Source organism: Platichthys flesus, chromosome 5, assembly GCF_949316205.1.
Source record: "Platichthys flesus chromosome 5, fPlaFle2.1, whole genome shotgun sequence".
NCBI classification, from domain to species: Eukaryota; Metazoa; Chordata; class Actinopteri; order Pleuronectiformes; family Pleuronectidae; genus Platichthys; species Platichthys flesus.
Genome location: NC_084949.1, coordinates 4,918,714 through 4,934,736, shown reverse-complemented (window position 1 = coordinate 4,934,736; position 16,023 = coordinate 4,918,714). Strand labels below are relative to the sequence as shown.

General features: G+C 40.8%; 1 protein-coding gene across 3 annotated transcripts; it reads left to right on the top strand.

Annotated features, from left to right (window-relative positions):
• The first annotated feature begins 1,341 nt into the window (after nucleotides 1-1,341).
• On the top strand, nucleotides 1,342-14,527 carry card14 (caspase recruitment domain family, member 14). 3 transcript variants are annotated; one of them, XM_062388612.1, is made up of 20 exons: nucleotides 1,343-1,708; nucleotides 2,110-2,247; nucleotides 2,336-2,661; nucleotides 4,315-4,473; nucleotides 4,570-4,689; nucleotides 4,867-4,992; nucleotides 5,243-5,392; nucleotides 5,761-5,889; nucleotides 6,574-6,674; nucleotides 7,025-7,080; nucleotides 7,262-7,322; nucleotides 8,064-8,280; nucleotides 8,356-8,482; nucleotides 10,166-10,406; nucleotides 10,543-10,606; nucleotides 10,700-10,805; nucleotides 10,900-11,064; nucleotides 11,751-11,869; nucleotides 12,204-12,319; nucleotides 13,189-14,527. In XM_062388612.1, the coding sequence occupies exons 1-20, from the start codon at nucleotides 1,492-1,494 to the stop codon at nucleotides 13,394-13,396; spliced, it is 2,946 nt and encodes a 981-aa protein (XP_062244596.1). In that variant the 5' UTR covers nucleotides 1,343-1,491; the 3' UTR covers nucleotides 13,397-14,527. The 3 variants fall into 3 exon arrangements, with proteins under 3 accessions (XP_062244597.1, XP_062244596.1, XP_062244598.1); XM_062388614.1 differs by having other exon boundaries at nucleotides 1,537-1,596; XM_062388613.1 differs by lacking the exon at nucleotides 5,761-5,889 and having other exon boundaries at nucleotides 1,342-1,708.
• The last annotated feature ends 1,496 nt before the right edge of the window (nucleotides 14,528-16,023 follow it).

Genomic DNA, 16,023 nt, shown 5'->3' with positions numbered 1-16,023 from the left:
AAGGGGTTAACTGCACCTTGACGCCTTGCAATAAAAAAAAATTATCTTATAAAAACGGCCTGTTATACTAACCAGGAAGAACTCAGCCTATCTTAATAACTAGTAAACATGTAGTGTTATCACTTAGTTTTAGACTTTGAGAGATGACCTTGATATTTTGAGAAACATGTTGAACTCTACATTTAAGTGTAGTTTAGTGTAATTAACATTTCTAATTTTCCACTTGTCATGTGGCTAATTACGAGGAACAATAACAAATATTGTTTCCATCATTTTTTTATGTACTTTTTATATACATCAGTGTCCCACAATGCACTGCCCACAGGAAATTAATGGAATCTGCAAACCATTGAGGTAAGTTGTGTATTGGGGTGTGGTAGCTTCAGCTAAATCTTAATCAAGAAAGAAAGTGTGTTGTGGTTCCTGGTATATTCCAACCCATGATCTGCGTTTAAGGAGGCTGCTCCGGTTACAGATCACTGCAACATCAGCCTCTACACAGCAGCACTTTAGAATGGAGGTGACATAATCGTATTTGCTCATCCTCGTTGATGCTGATATTAATTTGGCAAAAATTACAGTTTTTCAAATCTCTTGTTTTCTTGAATACAGTAACAATTTATCGTATCAAACGATCTCGTTCATTGGATGTTTTTCCTGGAACTGGTGAGATCACTACATTTCCTACACCCTCTGAACTCTTTATGTCAGTATATCATTTACATTTGGTTGCTTCCCCTTGTTTGCATAAACTATTTACAGTACAGTAAACAGTGATTTCACACAGGATGGTGGTAAGTTAGGTAACAGCAAGAGGAACTATCTGACCTTGCACAACGTCAGCTACACCTCCAACCTTATTTCCTTCCTAAACAGAGGACTTTGAACTTCACGCATCACTGTTTGCTGCTCTCACTGTGGTATGTGTGTTTGCTCTGCTGTGATTAGAAATTATTGAAGCCAACATGCATTCAGTCTACTTCTGTGCTACGAGAGGCCTTGTTCTCTTATGACTCAGGCTGCACCTTGACTCCTGTCAACAAACAGATCTGGCTTCGTTCACTTATAAAGCGAGGCAGAGGTTTATGATGGGATCCGATATTGAATCAGCTGCTTAAAGCAAATTCAGAAGACGTATGTGTGGATCACTTGACTAATGTGTGTGTGTGCATCTGATTTGTAAATGAACGTGAGATGCTGTATTTCAGCTCTGTTTACACCAGCGTGTATTTATGCTTACCTCACAGAGGGCCTGCCTAACAGGTTTGTCCTACACGCCCACACACACAAGCATTGCTCTGACAAAAACACCCATGGGGTGGGGAAAGTGGCTGATCCTTTTATAATGCTTTTCTGCTTCATCCGGTAATATTTACTTCCAGGAGCGAGTATGTGAACAGTGTCTATTCAGCTGTGGAAGTCTGCTTGCTCCGTCTGCTCCAGGCTCAGAGGGCAGACAACGCTCAGTCTTTTAAACATTTACCACTCAGGATGGCAGGGGAGTGTGTTCCATGTGAGGGTCCAGACCTGAAGAAGATGGGTGAGGAGGAACTATGGGAACTGATAAATGACAACCGCCACCGGATCTCATTAGGGGTACGGCCATGCATCTTGATCCCGTACCTGAGGCAGGCCAGGGTGCTCACGGAGATGGACGAGGACGAGATCGTCTCCTGCCACAACCTCACTAACCGCTGCATGAGAACCAGTGAGATTTGTGACTTGACCTGTTGCTGTTCTGATGTTATAGAAGGTTTTTGTATTGTAGTCAGTGTGTAGTCGACAAACGGATTCTGTTTTGTCCCATTCTAGTGTGCCTGAGTTGTTAACACTGACTGTTGAGAGTATTGCCTAGAGACTGCTGAAATCCCTGCATAACTGTAGTAATAAAAACTGATGTTTATTAGCAAAAAACCTGCATGTTTTGCCACCTGACACATTGAAAGTGAATTTGCCAGCTTTACACACAGAATACTCTGTTAGAACTATAATTGGTTTGTTTTCTATCAGAACAAATTTAAATTGGTTTGATTCATATCTTGATGACCTTCATGATTTAAGCTTGAGTCTTTTGGAGCTAGAGATATAATCAATGTCTACTGTCAACAGGCTACATGCTTGATTTGCTGAGGACTCAGGGGAGGAATGGTGCTGTGGCCTTACTGGAGAGCTTGATGATCCACTACCCCACCCTGTACACCCAAGTCACTGGACGCAAACCCAGCACTGAGCCCTCAAGATTCAGCGGTCAGTGGTTTGAAGTCGTCGGAGTTATCTGTCTCTTTGTTTAATTGTCCGTCATTTCAACCACTGACCTGCAGCGTTCTCCTTTCAGGCCTGATAAAGTACTCCGAGTTGACGGAGTACCTGGTGAGAGCAGTGACAGGGATGCAGAAGGAGCTCCAGGAGGCTCGTCGTGAGGCCAGCAGAATGACCAGTCGCTGCACCACCCTGGAGTCAGAGATTAGGCAGGTTACGGAGCAGGAGGAGAAATCCAGATGCCTTCAGGCTGATAGCGAACGCATGCGTAGGCATTTGTGCTCACTGCAATGCGAGGTCACCAAGTTGAAGGATGAGAAGTGTGACCTGTACGTGCGCTACACAGCAGCCATCGAGGAGAAATCGGCTGTGACCAAGCGTCTCCATGACCTCAACCTGCAGGTCAGTGATACTCAGTAATGTTTCTGAGCTTAGAAAACCAGAACTTAGATTGAGTTTCTTCCCCTTAACACACAAAGCTGTGATCTCCGGGGAAAGTCCCCTAAAGGTCACTTTTAAAGAACGGAAATCTGAGCATTTGCATGTCCCGCCTAGGGAGGCACCGTGAACACAGATTCTGAAAACAGTTGTATAATTTATTTTATGGCTGAGACCGCACTTTGTCTGAGAAAACAGCTCAAGTGACATCACATGATAAATCTTTGAGACAATTTCTTTTTAGCAGCAAAGCCTGTTTAATAAAATATTTGGTGTTATGTTAGCTGGAGGGGTGCTACATGGGAGGACTTCTTGCCAGAAAGCCTGACTAGCATCTTTTTCAGTTACGTTTAGGCAACAATATTACTGGTTATGTGTAGGAAAAGATCAAGATTTAGGTTAAAATAGACCCTATCACAAAAGCTTCCTTTGCACTCTGCCCCTTACATAACCTACAATGAAGCTTGGCCACGAGTGATGGTATGTAACAAAGTAAATTTACTTTGTTACTGTACTCAAGTACATTTTCCATGTATCTCTACTCTCTAGATTTATTTTCTCGTACTTTTCAATTTTATTACACTACATATATCAGCAAAATCTGTACTTTCTAATCCAGTTTTTATAAAGCATTACGTTACATGTTCACCTATGGATTCAGAAGAGGCCACCTACTTTAGTGTATTTAAAAGTACTTACTTTAACTCAAGTAGAAGTTATGTGGTACTTTTACTTTTATTTGAGTACATTTTTGTCTATCTATACTTTTACTTAAGTTAAATGTTTGAGTACATCCCTTGCCACTGTCTACTACCATACATTTCAGCAGAGAGGTTGAAATAGTGATGCTGTAGCCTCTAGCTTCAAGCAGTGATGAGTAACAAGGCCGGATAAATTCACTTCATTCAAATTCCACATATTCCATATAATCACTTGAGAACATTCATCTGAACTATACAATCTTTTTTTTCACAGGTAGTACTAGCCCTAGCCCAAGACTTGTAAACTGACCTGATTTCACAAGTTCCCCAAAGTTATTGAAATGTTACACTAAACTGCTGATCTGAGCAACCTTTAAACTATGTGTCTCAATAGTGTCAAGATAGAGCCATTTAGGCATCAGAGAGGTGAGAAGGTTTATGTCAGTAGCTGGGAGATACAAATGTCAAGAAAAATATCATCATATATCTGTCAATATCGATAATTATCACAATAAATGTCACATTATTATTTCTTTGTTTAATATATACATTTTCCTCAGAGTTTACAGACTTATTTCTTCTCCTGTGTGAAGGTTGTGATTCTAAATGACAAAAACTGTGTTGTATTACTATTGATGAAATTATAATGTGATAATTATTGATTTAGCTTAATTGCCCATCCTTAAGTTTTGATTATTCACTAGATCCTATAAAACAGAGGCACATTTAAATAAGCAGATAAATACTTTATGAGGTTTGATAATTTTACTTCTATGCCGCTCATGTTCATGTATGTATTGTACCTGAGTTGCATTGTATAATGTTAAAAAAATAAGTTCTTCTAAACACTGATGACTGAGGGGACAGTGCATCATATTTTGACAATCCCACGATAAATAATTGTCTTGTGTGGCAGGTGTACCAGCTGCAAACGGAGCTGCAGAGAGTCCAGCTGGAGAGTAAGTTGCAGAAGCAGTGCTCGCTCAGACGGGCCTCTCTTGCCAAAACACCACAACTGCAAGAGGAGGTTCAGAAGCTGCGCTGCCAGCTGATGAAAGCAGAAAAACTGGACCCAGTGAGAGCGATCACTTCATCCCTCTGTGTTAGATTAGCTAATTTAGTGACAGTTTTCACTCACTCCTCGTGTCTTTGTCTGCTCTGTCTTTGTCAGGCTCATCAGGACATCCTGGCCCAGGACCTGGCTGAGGCCATTGACAGTCAGGTGGAGCTTGCAGAGCAGCTCAGGTGCTACAGAGAGGAGAATGAACAGCTGCACATGGACAAACAAGGGGTGAGTTGAGTTGGTCTGCCAGTGAATGTTAAATAGCAATGCCAATTCAAGGGTGTGCCATACTGACTACTCCACTGCGACGCAGCACAATGGCGTGCAAAAGTCGGAATCTAATTGGAAGAGCAGGGTTTTTTTTCTGTGTGTATCTCTACAAACATTGGGTGTATTTGTGTTCAGCTCATGGACCAGAAGGAGGGTCTGAGCCTTCAGGTGCAGCAGTTAACCCTGGACTGTAACATGCACCAGCAGAAGACCACCATGATCCACAATCAGTTGAGGGAGCTGCAGTCCGAGAGAGACCAGGTAAAAAACAGATAACAGTCCCTTCACTCAAACTCTCCTGTCTTTGTTACAGTCAGTATTTTCCTGTTTAGATTCTCTTTGACTACATTGAAACTGTACGATGTACTTAATTTCTTTGCACATTCATTTTCTTTAAAGTCTCATAATCACATCATTGAATGATGCATAAACATCGAGCGACATTTGACTCATACGTCATGCCTTGGTAGCTGATGTTGTGAAGTTGTTATGAATCTTCCCTTGTCTCTAGGCGTACCAGTCCAGAGATGAGGCCCAGGCCATGATCGCCCGCATCCTGGCTGAGAAGGACACCCTGAGGTGCCAGCTGGTGGAGCTCCAGGAGAGGGCCTTCAGCCTGCAGGACAAACGTAGCGCCAGGCAGCAGCAGCAGAGCTCTGAGGTCATTTCTCACACACACACACACACATCAGCATACACATAAACACAACACACATACAAACTACAGTGTCACTTTGTAGAGCACATACTGTACCTTGGCCAGGACCAACCTGTCCCTTTAAAGTCAAGCTAGATCAAATGAAACACACATATAGATATCAGATCCCTTAACGTGTCTGACTGTTTCCATCAAGATCCATGAATTATTCTTTGCAGAATTCAAGCCCTATCTCGCAATGTTGAGGAAAGGTATAACAAATATCTGAATCCACCCCCTGATCTGTATCTGCACCAAAACTGAATGAAAACATAACCTCCTTGTCACAATTAATGAGAATGCTAATACAGTTGCCTATGAATGTGTCGTAGGAGACGGATGATGGCTGGGTAAGCCCGGGGTCCAGCTCTGAGGAATGCCCAAACTCAAACAGACGGAGACTTCGCCGCATGGACGCAATCAATCCCATGTCCCTGAGCTCCTGCCAGTCAGACTTTTGTGTATGTGTGAGATCAGCTACAATTATTTTAACCACACTGGTCAGATCTTGAGAAGGACATTCTTGACATTTTCTTTGATCAGAAATGCCCTGATCCAAACATAATTTTTCACTTCATATTTTTTTAGATAAACTTTTAATACCTCGGTCTGTGAGAAAATCAACACAATTCCTATAACTGTATGGTGAATATGAAGCTACAAGCAGCCAGTGTATTCAGTGAACAAGTGACTTGAAATGGGGGAAACAGCTCACATGGCTCTGTCCAAAGATCCATCTACGTCCGTCTACAGCTCACTAATTAACAGCTTGAAACTTGTTCGTTTAGTCAGTGTACAAGGAAGGAGGCCAAGAAATCCCTCAGCAGATAGAAGGTAACCATCAGACAGAACCAGGCTGGACCATTCTCTGATTCCAGTAGAGTTAATCTGACCAGCTCAATGGTAAATTGAGCATATTCTAATAAAAAATACAACTAACAGTGGACGGAAAAGGAGAAACCAGAATAATCCGTGTTCAACCACTCATCGCCATCTGATCTGATATTATTGGTTGTTGAGGAGGGACATTCCCAATAAGACCCTGCCTTAAATTCTGTATCATTTAATTGATTGTTTATTAAAAGCTTGTTATTTTTGTTATGATGCTGATTGTGTTTTTGTTTGTGTCTGTTTCTGATGTCCAGAGTGAAGATCCTGCAGCAAATAGTGTCCGATCCCGAAACGCAGAGCCACCCAGTTCAGATTCCCTCCGCAAAAGGGAGGAAATACTACATGCAGACAACAGGTGTGTGTGTGTGTGTGTGTGTGTGTTTGTCTGTTGGCAGCATTTTACAGGAAGGCATCAGGAAGGATCCCTCTTCTGCATTCCCTTGTGTCACTGTAACGTGACTAGTTTCAGGTGGATTATAGATTTACAGCAATGAGAGGATCTAGATTCTACACGACAACTCACATGATTCCAAGAGAGACACAAATGAGTGGGATCAAGAGTAAATTGTAGAAAACAGGAGTTTGCTCATTGAGTCTGTTTTGGAGCTAAACTAACCCCCCAGAGATTTCACATTTTGAGTGTGTGACAGAGACAGAGAAAACACTGACGCTTTCATGTTTCCATTGTCTTTTTTTCTCTCGTAGTTTTGAAACAATGGAATCTGATTCTTTATTGGACGACTTCGTGTTCCTCCCGAACAGTATGTATGGAAAACATCTAAACTCGTTGTTTACTTCCGCTGTTGTTTGACAGCTCTTTCATTAGCCATTGTTCAATGTTGGACCTCTGCCAGGGCTACATACAGTGACACATTAACTCTGGCAGATAATTTACGGGGAAACCACCCTGCCAAAACATTTAACAGCCTCTCTTTTGTTTAGTGGGGATGGAAGACATGCAGCCACCCAGGCTGTGCTCCTCAAATGGCTCCAAGTCTGACGGGTGAGGAGATCCACTGGACCAACATTGTTATAAATAATGAGTTTCATAGTAATATTTTTTGTGTGGAATACGGCACTGCATATCCTTAAGGAGACAAAATATTTAAGAATAGGGTAGTACAGATAAAGAAGATTTGTAGACTAACTTGAAAGTACAAACATTCCCATGAATATCTGTACAAATGTCACTGTAATCTAGGCAATATTTCACTCTGGAGAAAATCAGTGAAACGGCTAATGAACTAAATGACATCCCAGTTCATGCCACTAATGTTCACACTGCGCATCTGATGTGAAAGAAACCAGCAATGTTAAGTTGAGCTACAGCACCTTAAAGGGATAGTTAAGAAGAAAAATTAAAATTCTCTCATTATCTACTTTGTTTCAGATGAATTAGCAAGCAAATTTTATTTGTAAAGCCCATATTCACAAATAGCAATTTGCTGAACAAGCCTTAACAAGGTGGGACATCTTCTCTCCTTGGCCATCAACTAGAGTGAAGAAAAACTGCCAACAACATATATATTTTTTTTAAATGCATTTTATTTTAGTAAAAAAAACAAGTGAGAGCCTCAAGTGAGGGAGCCCTCTCCCATGACATCAAAAGTGGCCATCCTGAGACAGCACTGTTATAATGTATTATTGGGTACAGCTGTATTAACCCTTTCCTATGATGCCAAAAATCGAAACTTTCACCTAAGCACATATATCCTTTTCCTCATCTTCTCTCACTGCTCACCAGCCTGTCACAGACTTCAGTCCCTCCCTTCCTGATGCGCTCCCGTCCGAAAGCGATCCGCATAAGTGGCCGAGTTGTCAGCATCTCCTTCCAGGGGGAGGCAATGCTCAGCCAGTTGGTGGTTGTGGGGGGGAATAAGACAGGAGTGTTTGTACACCAGGTGTCAGAAGGGAGCACTGCTCACGCAGTTGGCATCAGCCCAGGGGCACAGATAGTCGAGGTAGGTCTAGTGTGTGTGTGGTTTTTTTTATTCCCTGTTGCAATGGTATTTTTCTCATCGTACTCTTCTCTCCAGGTGAAATACGAGCAGAACAAGAAGGCTCTGAGGATGGTGCTGGAGGACTCCACTTTAGAAGAAGCTATGTGGGCTCTTGGCCAGGTGACTGGCCTCTGCCACCTCTCCCTACGCCCCAGGCAAGATGGTACGTCCCACAGCATTTACATAAAACACTTCCTGTGCTTTGTCTCACCATGAACCATTTTGTTTGGTTGTAGTGAAGATGGTACATTTCTCCACTCCTCAAGCCAAAATATACATCATTGTAAAACTATTCACATTGGATAACGTTTTGGATGATAAAGAGCATCTTTGTCCTTATAACAAATGTCTGCTTCCTTTAAAAGCCTTATTCATTTATTGCCTAACTTTTGTTTTGGACAATTTGTGCTTGCGATGTAACAGCATCATAAAACAATATACTAAAAATGTAATGGCACGCATTAGAGTAAAATCCTTTCCCAAGGCCCAACAGTAGCTTATGAAATCACATTTAAATAAACAAGATAAATATTTTTATTTGGATCTGCACCAAATTGAACACACTTATAAATATCAGTCCTCTAAACAGTTTGGAATTTTTCATCACGATCCATGAGATATTCTTTGACAAATGAACGAAAATGTTGAAAAACATCCTATAGGCCTACCATAATATAAACAAAAGTGAAAAAAAAGGCCATCAGGAAGCAGCTTTTGTATTTTTAGATTTGACAGATAACCAGCTGCCACACGAGGTAACTTATTAGTTAACCCAACCTGCGGTTAATGTGTGGCAATCACTGTGCTAGCTGATCTACAGCATTCTTTAAAGTTCACAAGCCTGTTGGACTCCACGTTCCATAGATGAACAATGATCTAAGAGACAAAACAGAGCAGGAAAAACAAGGATTAGGTGTTGGTTATTCTGTTGGTTGTGTAAGAGCATAACATTTTTTACAAAAGTGATTGTGAAGTGTCAATTGATGAATGAAGATTAGCTTGAATATATACATGACCTTATCCAAAAATCATGTCTGTCATTTTGGTAAATTAGCATGACTGACAAACTCTCTGAGAAGGGGCACATACTGTATTTACCAACCTCCTGTGACGTTTGGGTTTCAAGGAATACATCCAATGGTTTCAAACTTACTAACTGATTAACAATTAGACATACTCGTCCGGATACGTGGTCCATTCACATACAGTGTGTGGGAAACACTGAAGCGACAATCTGAGATTCAGTGTCTTTAATATGCAGAGTGGAGGGGCTTAATTCACAGACCTCTTTTTCATAAAAACACTGATGATTAGCTGCAAGTAACTGATGTCACATTTAAATACTCATCATAAGCACTCATGTACAGGAATGTATACCGATGCTCTAATAGCTGGCCAACCTGCTCTACCTCATCTCCAGCCACAGCTGCCCACTCAAAATTTCAAATCATTGAAACTGTAGTTGGTTCATTTATAGACCTGAGCCGTGTGCGGAATTAGTGAGTCCTTAGGTTTATTTTTGACATTGAATTAGCTCAACATAAATCACAAATATTAAAATACCAGTCACACAGTCAGGTGTTAGTTTGTTGTTCTTTGAGACTTTCCTACCAAGGTTATTGATCACCAATGTGTGCATGAAGGGTTAAATTGCGATAGATGTTAAACGTACTTCAAATCCAGTCACACATTGACCTAACAAAAGTGACTAGTAACATTTGCCTGCTGCTTGATTAAACAAGCAACCGATCACATCACATGTACAGAATGTACAGTTCAAGCTACAAAGTCACTCTATTATGTTACTGTGTAGGTTGTCATTAAGTGTCCTCTGTCTGTTGTTTAGAATATGAGGCGCTGCTGCAGCAGCTGCACAACAGTGAGATATCATCAGGAGACTCCTTCTATGTACGCGTCAACATGTCTCTGCCCACTGGCCCCAACACAACCCTGGCTGTGTCCTGCGACAACATTCTGCATGTGACCAACACGCGACCCGCTGACACTGAGGACGCATGGCATGCAAGCCAAGTTCACCCCTGCCAGCTACTGGACCTCCAGAGTGGAACCGTACCCAACTTTTACAGGTGTGGTCCACTGATGAGGAATATACTGTAGACACATGGGAATGGGGGCAAAATGCAGGTCCATTGAAGTCACCTACATAAAAAATGAGGTGAGATCACTGCTCAGAGTCTGAAACTGTTTTTTTTTATATCACAGAGCACAAAGACTTCTGATTCGAGCTATTGAGGAAATGAGTTTTCAAACAAAGAAATCTCTCAAGGTACGAAGAAAATCTAATTTCACCAGACACAAGCGATCCTGTTCACAAATATCTGTAAACCAACATTATCCTTGGAATATTCCTCCCCTGTAGGTGGGGCGACTGGTGGCCCAGAATAAGGAGAAAGAAGTGAGGATTGTGAGCACCGGGCGTCAGGGCAGGAACCCACTGTGGGTCAGTGTGGTGGATGAAAACTCAGGTGTGACATCCTGTAGTAACACACAAGCATCACAAAAGTGCATTTGTTTTGAGCTGTTTACACTTGCTTACAGTGTGCATACTTTCTCCTGTAGCTGACGCATCTAGACCCAAAAGTTGTGTATCCCTCATGCCCTACACCCTGGTTACCCCCCACTACCCACCCGTCTGCAGACCCGTCCTGCTGCTGCCCACCGTCCTGGGACGCATCCTGGACAAGAAGCTGGCAGGGTGGAAGGGCTTTCAGCTCTGTGAACCTGGTATGAAGACTGTGGTGTGAAATGTCCATTCATTCATTCATTCACAGGTGCAGCACGTGCCATTGAAATCTGACTGCTAGATACAGAAGGGCGATACAGTCTACTGAACGGACAGATAACACTGTTTGACTTCACAGATCACAAGTTTTATTGGTGACAGTTTGTTTAATTCCTCCTCTAATTTCATGACGTACTGGAAGTTGGTCGGCTCGCTCTCTAAACAGCCAGTCCCATATTGTACAGTGTTAAATATTTTATAGGTTTTTATGTTGCTGTTAGCCCCGGAGGAAATAAAATGTGTGAATAAATAGAATAAAAGGCTGTATAAGCTCACTGGTTTTCCCTACAACGAGAAAGTTAAAATAAAAGTGTAATGTTCTTTGTGGGATAATTTGATTATAACAACAAAAAAGGACAACTTCAAGATTATTTTCATGAACCAAAACACAGGATATGCAGAAGAAATTCTGCATGTTTGAGGTACTGCAACAAATAAATTATAAAAGAAAACAACAACTGAAAAGTTAAAAATACTATCGTCATGTAGAGATTAAAAGAAAAATTATGATATCATACAAAATTCTTCTTATATGACTTTAATCTCATTATATGATATGTCTTATCTTTTATTCCCTCCTGTCTGTTTCTATCTCCACTGCGTCGCCTGTCACTCTGCTCCTCTGCAGAGAAGTTGAACTCCTGTGAGCATGCAGCCCGGCTGCAGAGGTCTGAGATCCTGGAGGAGTGTGAGCAGGGACAGCACCAGTGCTACACCCTGCAGAGTGTCGAGAAAGTCATGAAGAAGGTCAGAACAAAAGCAAACATTATATTTGCACACTTTCAGTACTTTAGGTGAAATATGGGAAAAAGATGACAGCATTGGTTGGTGGTCATTTATTTTGTATTGACATTCACTGTGTGATCCAATGACTTGAGTGTAAATAAAGATGAAAGACATTGCAGTTCCCCAAAAGTAAAGCCAAAGTGTCTTTTAATGTGCTGCATTTCCCAACCACGTTCTACTATACAGATTTGCGAAAGTAAACAGATTTTTGGTTAATTTAAACTTGCATGATGCATTCAAATAAGTTTCACTTCAAAGCACTGTCCTTAAGTCATGCTCAATCTTCATCCTACAGGGGATTCACTGTGTGCTGCCCCTGGGCCTGGACTGTGTGCGGCGGCTGCACCGGGCTGATATTTTCCCTATCATCATCTACATCGGCCAGTCTGCAAGGAGTGCCCGTAAACTGAGGTGAACTCTTCTTTCTTCTTCCTCTTATAAACACAGCTAGTGACCGAACTCACATTTAAATCATCACCATTAGAACTCATGTACAATAATGTGAACTGTTGAACTGATGACCTCACTGACAACAGCTGGCAAACTGTGTTATTAAATCAACTTGCCAGTGATAAGTCCAAAAATAGACATAAGGTGAATATCCGATTCTGTGAAAAGGGGAAGTACAAATGATGGGGAAGTATCAAATGATACAAACATTTAAATGTGATTTACAATCATTCTCATGATCTTGTTTGTCACTCGTTGCCTCCATATTTTCTCTCTTATTTATTTCTGTAGTAAAAATGTGTTTTGCTCTCTTAGTATAACATCAATCATAAAATGTGATCACAGCCGCTGTGTTATTCAGTTTAGGGGTTTGTCTTATGCTGCAAACCAGGAAGGAAATAAATGATGTAAGTAAATAGCCATGATAAAAACAACAGAGGCTATAAGAACATGCTCTTCTTTGGTGGTGAGTGGGTTACTACAGATACAGAATTAACGTTCCTTAATGTTTATAGAGTCAGACACCAGATTTCATGTAGCCACCTGGATTAAAAAACATCATAAGACCAGAAAGTGACTGAAGAGAAAAAATACTAAACATGTCCTCTGGTGAATGCAATGGTCTCTGCTCTATTTATGCTGCTTTCAGTACTATTCAAATCTGGTAGAACCGCCTCTTCTATTCTGTTATTTGATTATTTAAACAATTTCTACGGCAAAATCTGTTCTTTCAAATTCTGAAGGACCTGAAGTTCAGTGCCTTTTCGTGAGTCAAAATCAAATGCAAATGAGATCACAAATGAACCTTGTGTTACCTCCATCACTTCCAGGTCAAAACTGCAGCGCCATGGGCAGTCGGAGGAACAGCTCCTGGCGTGCTCAAGGAGAGAAGAGCCGCTGCTGGACAAGCTGCCTTGTCTGTATCACAGCGTGGCATCAGACTCGTGGTGTGACCAGACGTCCCTGCTGACCAGCCTGCGCACCGTCATCTGGGAGGAGCAGAGGAAGATTGTCTGGGTGGAGCCTGACCTGTGGTGAAAGAGAAATATAAAGAAATAATAGAAATCATCATATTTAAAAGGGCTTTTTATTACAATTGTAAAGTATAAAGAATGTATTGATTCGATAGAAGTACTTTACAAGTGATATTTTTGTAAACATGAGTATGTATCTGTGATACTTATGAGTAACAGCAAAAGATGGACTCTGATAATGTGATGACATGAATATGCATGTATTAGTTATTTACTAAACATTTTCTGTAATATGTGTAATGTTCTGCCTCCTTTTTGAGGCTTGTTGTAAACACAGGTGTGAGTTGTTCGTGACATTGAATATGTAGCTTCTCTACAAAATGTTGTAGATCATTTCCTGCTGTGAGGGATTTGATTTCAGTGCTCTGTATCTGTTACTATTCCAAGTGTTTAATCACACTGCTTCTGCCTGTTGTAATCTTAGTTACGTTTTTTGTTAATTAGCACGAAACCGGATTCTTAAACAGTGAAAAATGATTAATATACAGTGGTTATTATTGAAGTTATCATATCTGTTGTTCTGTATCATGTACGCTGGGCCCATGACACACATTGTATGTCATTGTAACTCCTCTCTTCACTCTGGATGTCCCATTCTTCTTCTTCTTCTTCATGATGCTGCCACACATCAATGTTCAGTTTTTTGACTTCACCGTCAACTTTTACAAAACATGTCAGAACATCTTCATGGATTTCTGTGAATGTTGTTTTGTGTCCAATGTGGCTCAGTGTCCACATAATATGAATGTGGTGAGATTTAATGGCTGTGAGTTCGTTCAACTCAGTATATTAGCAGACTTCCCAGCATGCATTGCTTGACTCTGGTTCAGGAATGAATCAGAACAGCAGCAGCATCAGCTTGAAGGATTTTCTGTCAAATGAGGAGCTGACAACTGACATGAGGTTCAGGGAACTGGTTTGTAGCATTATAAATCACTGGTTACAGATCAACAACTCATGAGACATATTAAAATGATGCAGGATGTGTGTAGCTATGTCACATGTTAAGGAAGATGCTGAACCAGTTTTCAAGCTTCACTGTAATTTTTTTTAACAATAGTGTGGTAAGTTGAAAACGGCTGGATAGTGCGTATGAACCCTTTGCTAAATTCAAATAAATAAAGCTTTCAAAGTGTTTGTCTCTCCAAATTATTAATGATTATGTTTTTGTATTCTTAAAATGTCTTCACTGCATTCACAATGTGTGACTTTCGTTAGCAATCAGGTGCATGACCAATAATAACAACAACAATAACAACAACAATAATAATAATAATAATAATTATTATTATTATTATTATTATTATTATGTATTGTTATTCGGATCATGCTTACCATTATTATCATTATCATTCATATTGTTATAATTATTATTATTATTCATGTGCTCTTCTGATCATGAATATAGGCTTTGAAATGTTAAAGTATCACAGGACAACCTGTTTCCATTGCTTACAGGAATATTTTTTTAACTTACAGCAGGTTACAGCACTTTTCATAAGGTAGACCTGCGCCACACTTCATTAGGAGATCCAGAAAACACATATATATATATTTTACAGTTGACAGTTGGTTTATAGAGTTTATAGATGTCAATCCTTTCATAAATGTTTAAAAAGAAGGTACTTACAGGCTCTTCTCAGTAAAAATCCATTTTGTGCATATTGTGTTTATGAGGCAATTTATTGATTATGTAAGGATCTTTTATTTAAGTTGTTCGCAATTTTGTCATAGGGATTATTACTAATTTGCAAGTGCTTGTTGAAATTAGAAGTCCGTATTACACACATTGTAGTGTTACTACATGATTGAAATGATTAGTCTTATTATATCTGAAAAAGAAAGAATTCTTCTTCTCATCAGTAGCTCTTCATGCTCACTGATTCGTTTTTTTGTTGTTGCAAAAAGCCATGAGCTCTAGCTGCCACAGGGGGGAGGCAGAGAGGAAAGAATGTGGATTGGAGGAGGGAGTGTCCTGCAGAGGAAAACATGGATCCTGCTGAGAGAGGGGGAGAGCAAGGAGGGCTGAGAGGAGACATAAGCACCACTGTCTTTATTCACACTGCCATGCTGTTGCCTGGGCTGTTTTCTGGGTTTCGACTTTACTGCCTGTGTCCACTGGGCAGCAGCGGTAATAAAGGTAATCAATGCCTCAACCGCACCCCAACCCCCCATACCCCTACTTTTTTATCCATGATTATTGACTGGATCTGAGAGTTTTTTAAGGCTTCCATTGAATTCTCTCTCCTGGAAGACGTGTTTGGCTCCATCAGGCTCCAGGACCCCAGCTCACACCCTGTTGCTGGGAAACCAGCCCAGTGTGTGTGTTGTCAGGGTGCATCATAGAGAGAGAGAGAGAGGAGAAAAAAAATTCATTTCGGCTCCCTCTCTTTCTTGTGGTGTTCTCAAATACTCACATGGATACAATACGCACGCACACACACACACACACACAGGCACACACACACACACACACTAACACTGCATACATGCTTTGATTCCCCTGTCTGTCTCTCTCTCTCTCTCTCTCTCTCTCTCTCTCTCTCTCTCTCTCTCTCTCTCTCTCTCTCTCTCTCTAGCACTCTCTCTCTCTCTATTGGTATTTTAACTAGGTAGAGTTTCATCTTCTCA

Coding starts and splice junctions, on each gene's coding strand:
- card14 (XM_062388612.1), top strand. CDS start 1,492: ATGGCAGGGGAGTGTGTTCCATGTGAGGGTCCAGACCTGAAGAAGATG. Junction 4,690..4,866: donor TGCACATGGACAAACAAGGG/GTGAGTTGAGTT, acceptor ATTTGTGTTCAG/CTCATGGACCAGAAGGAGGG. Junction 11,870..12,203: donor TCGAGAAAGTCATGAAGAAG/GTCAGAACAAAA, acceptor TTCATCCTACAG/GGGATTCACTGTGTGCTGCC.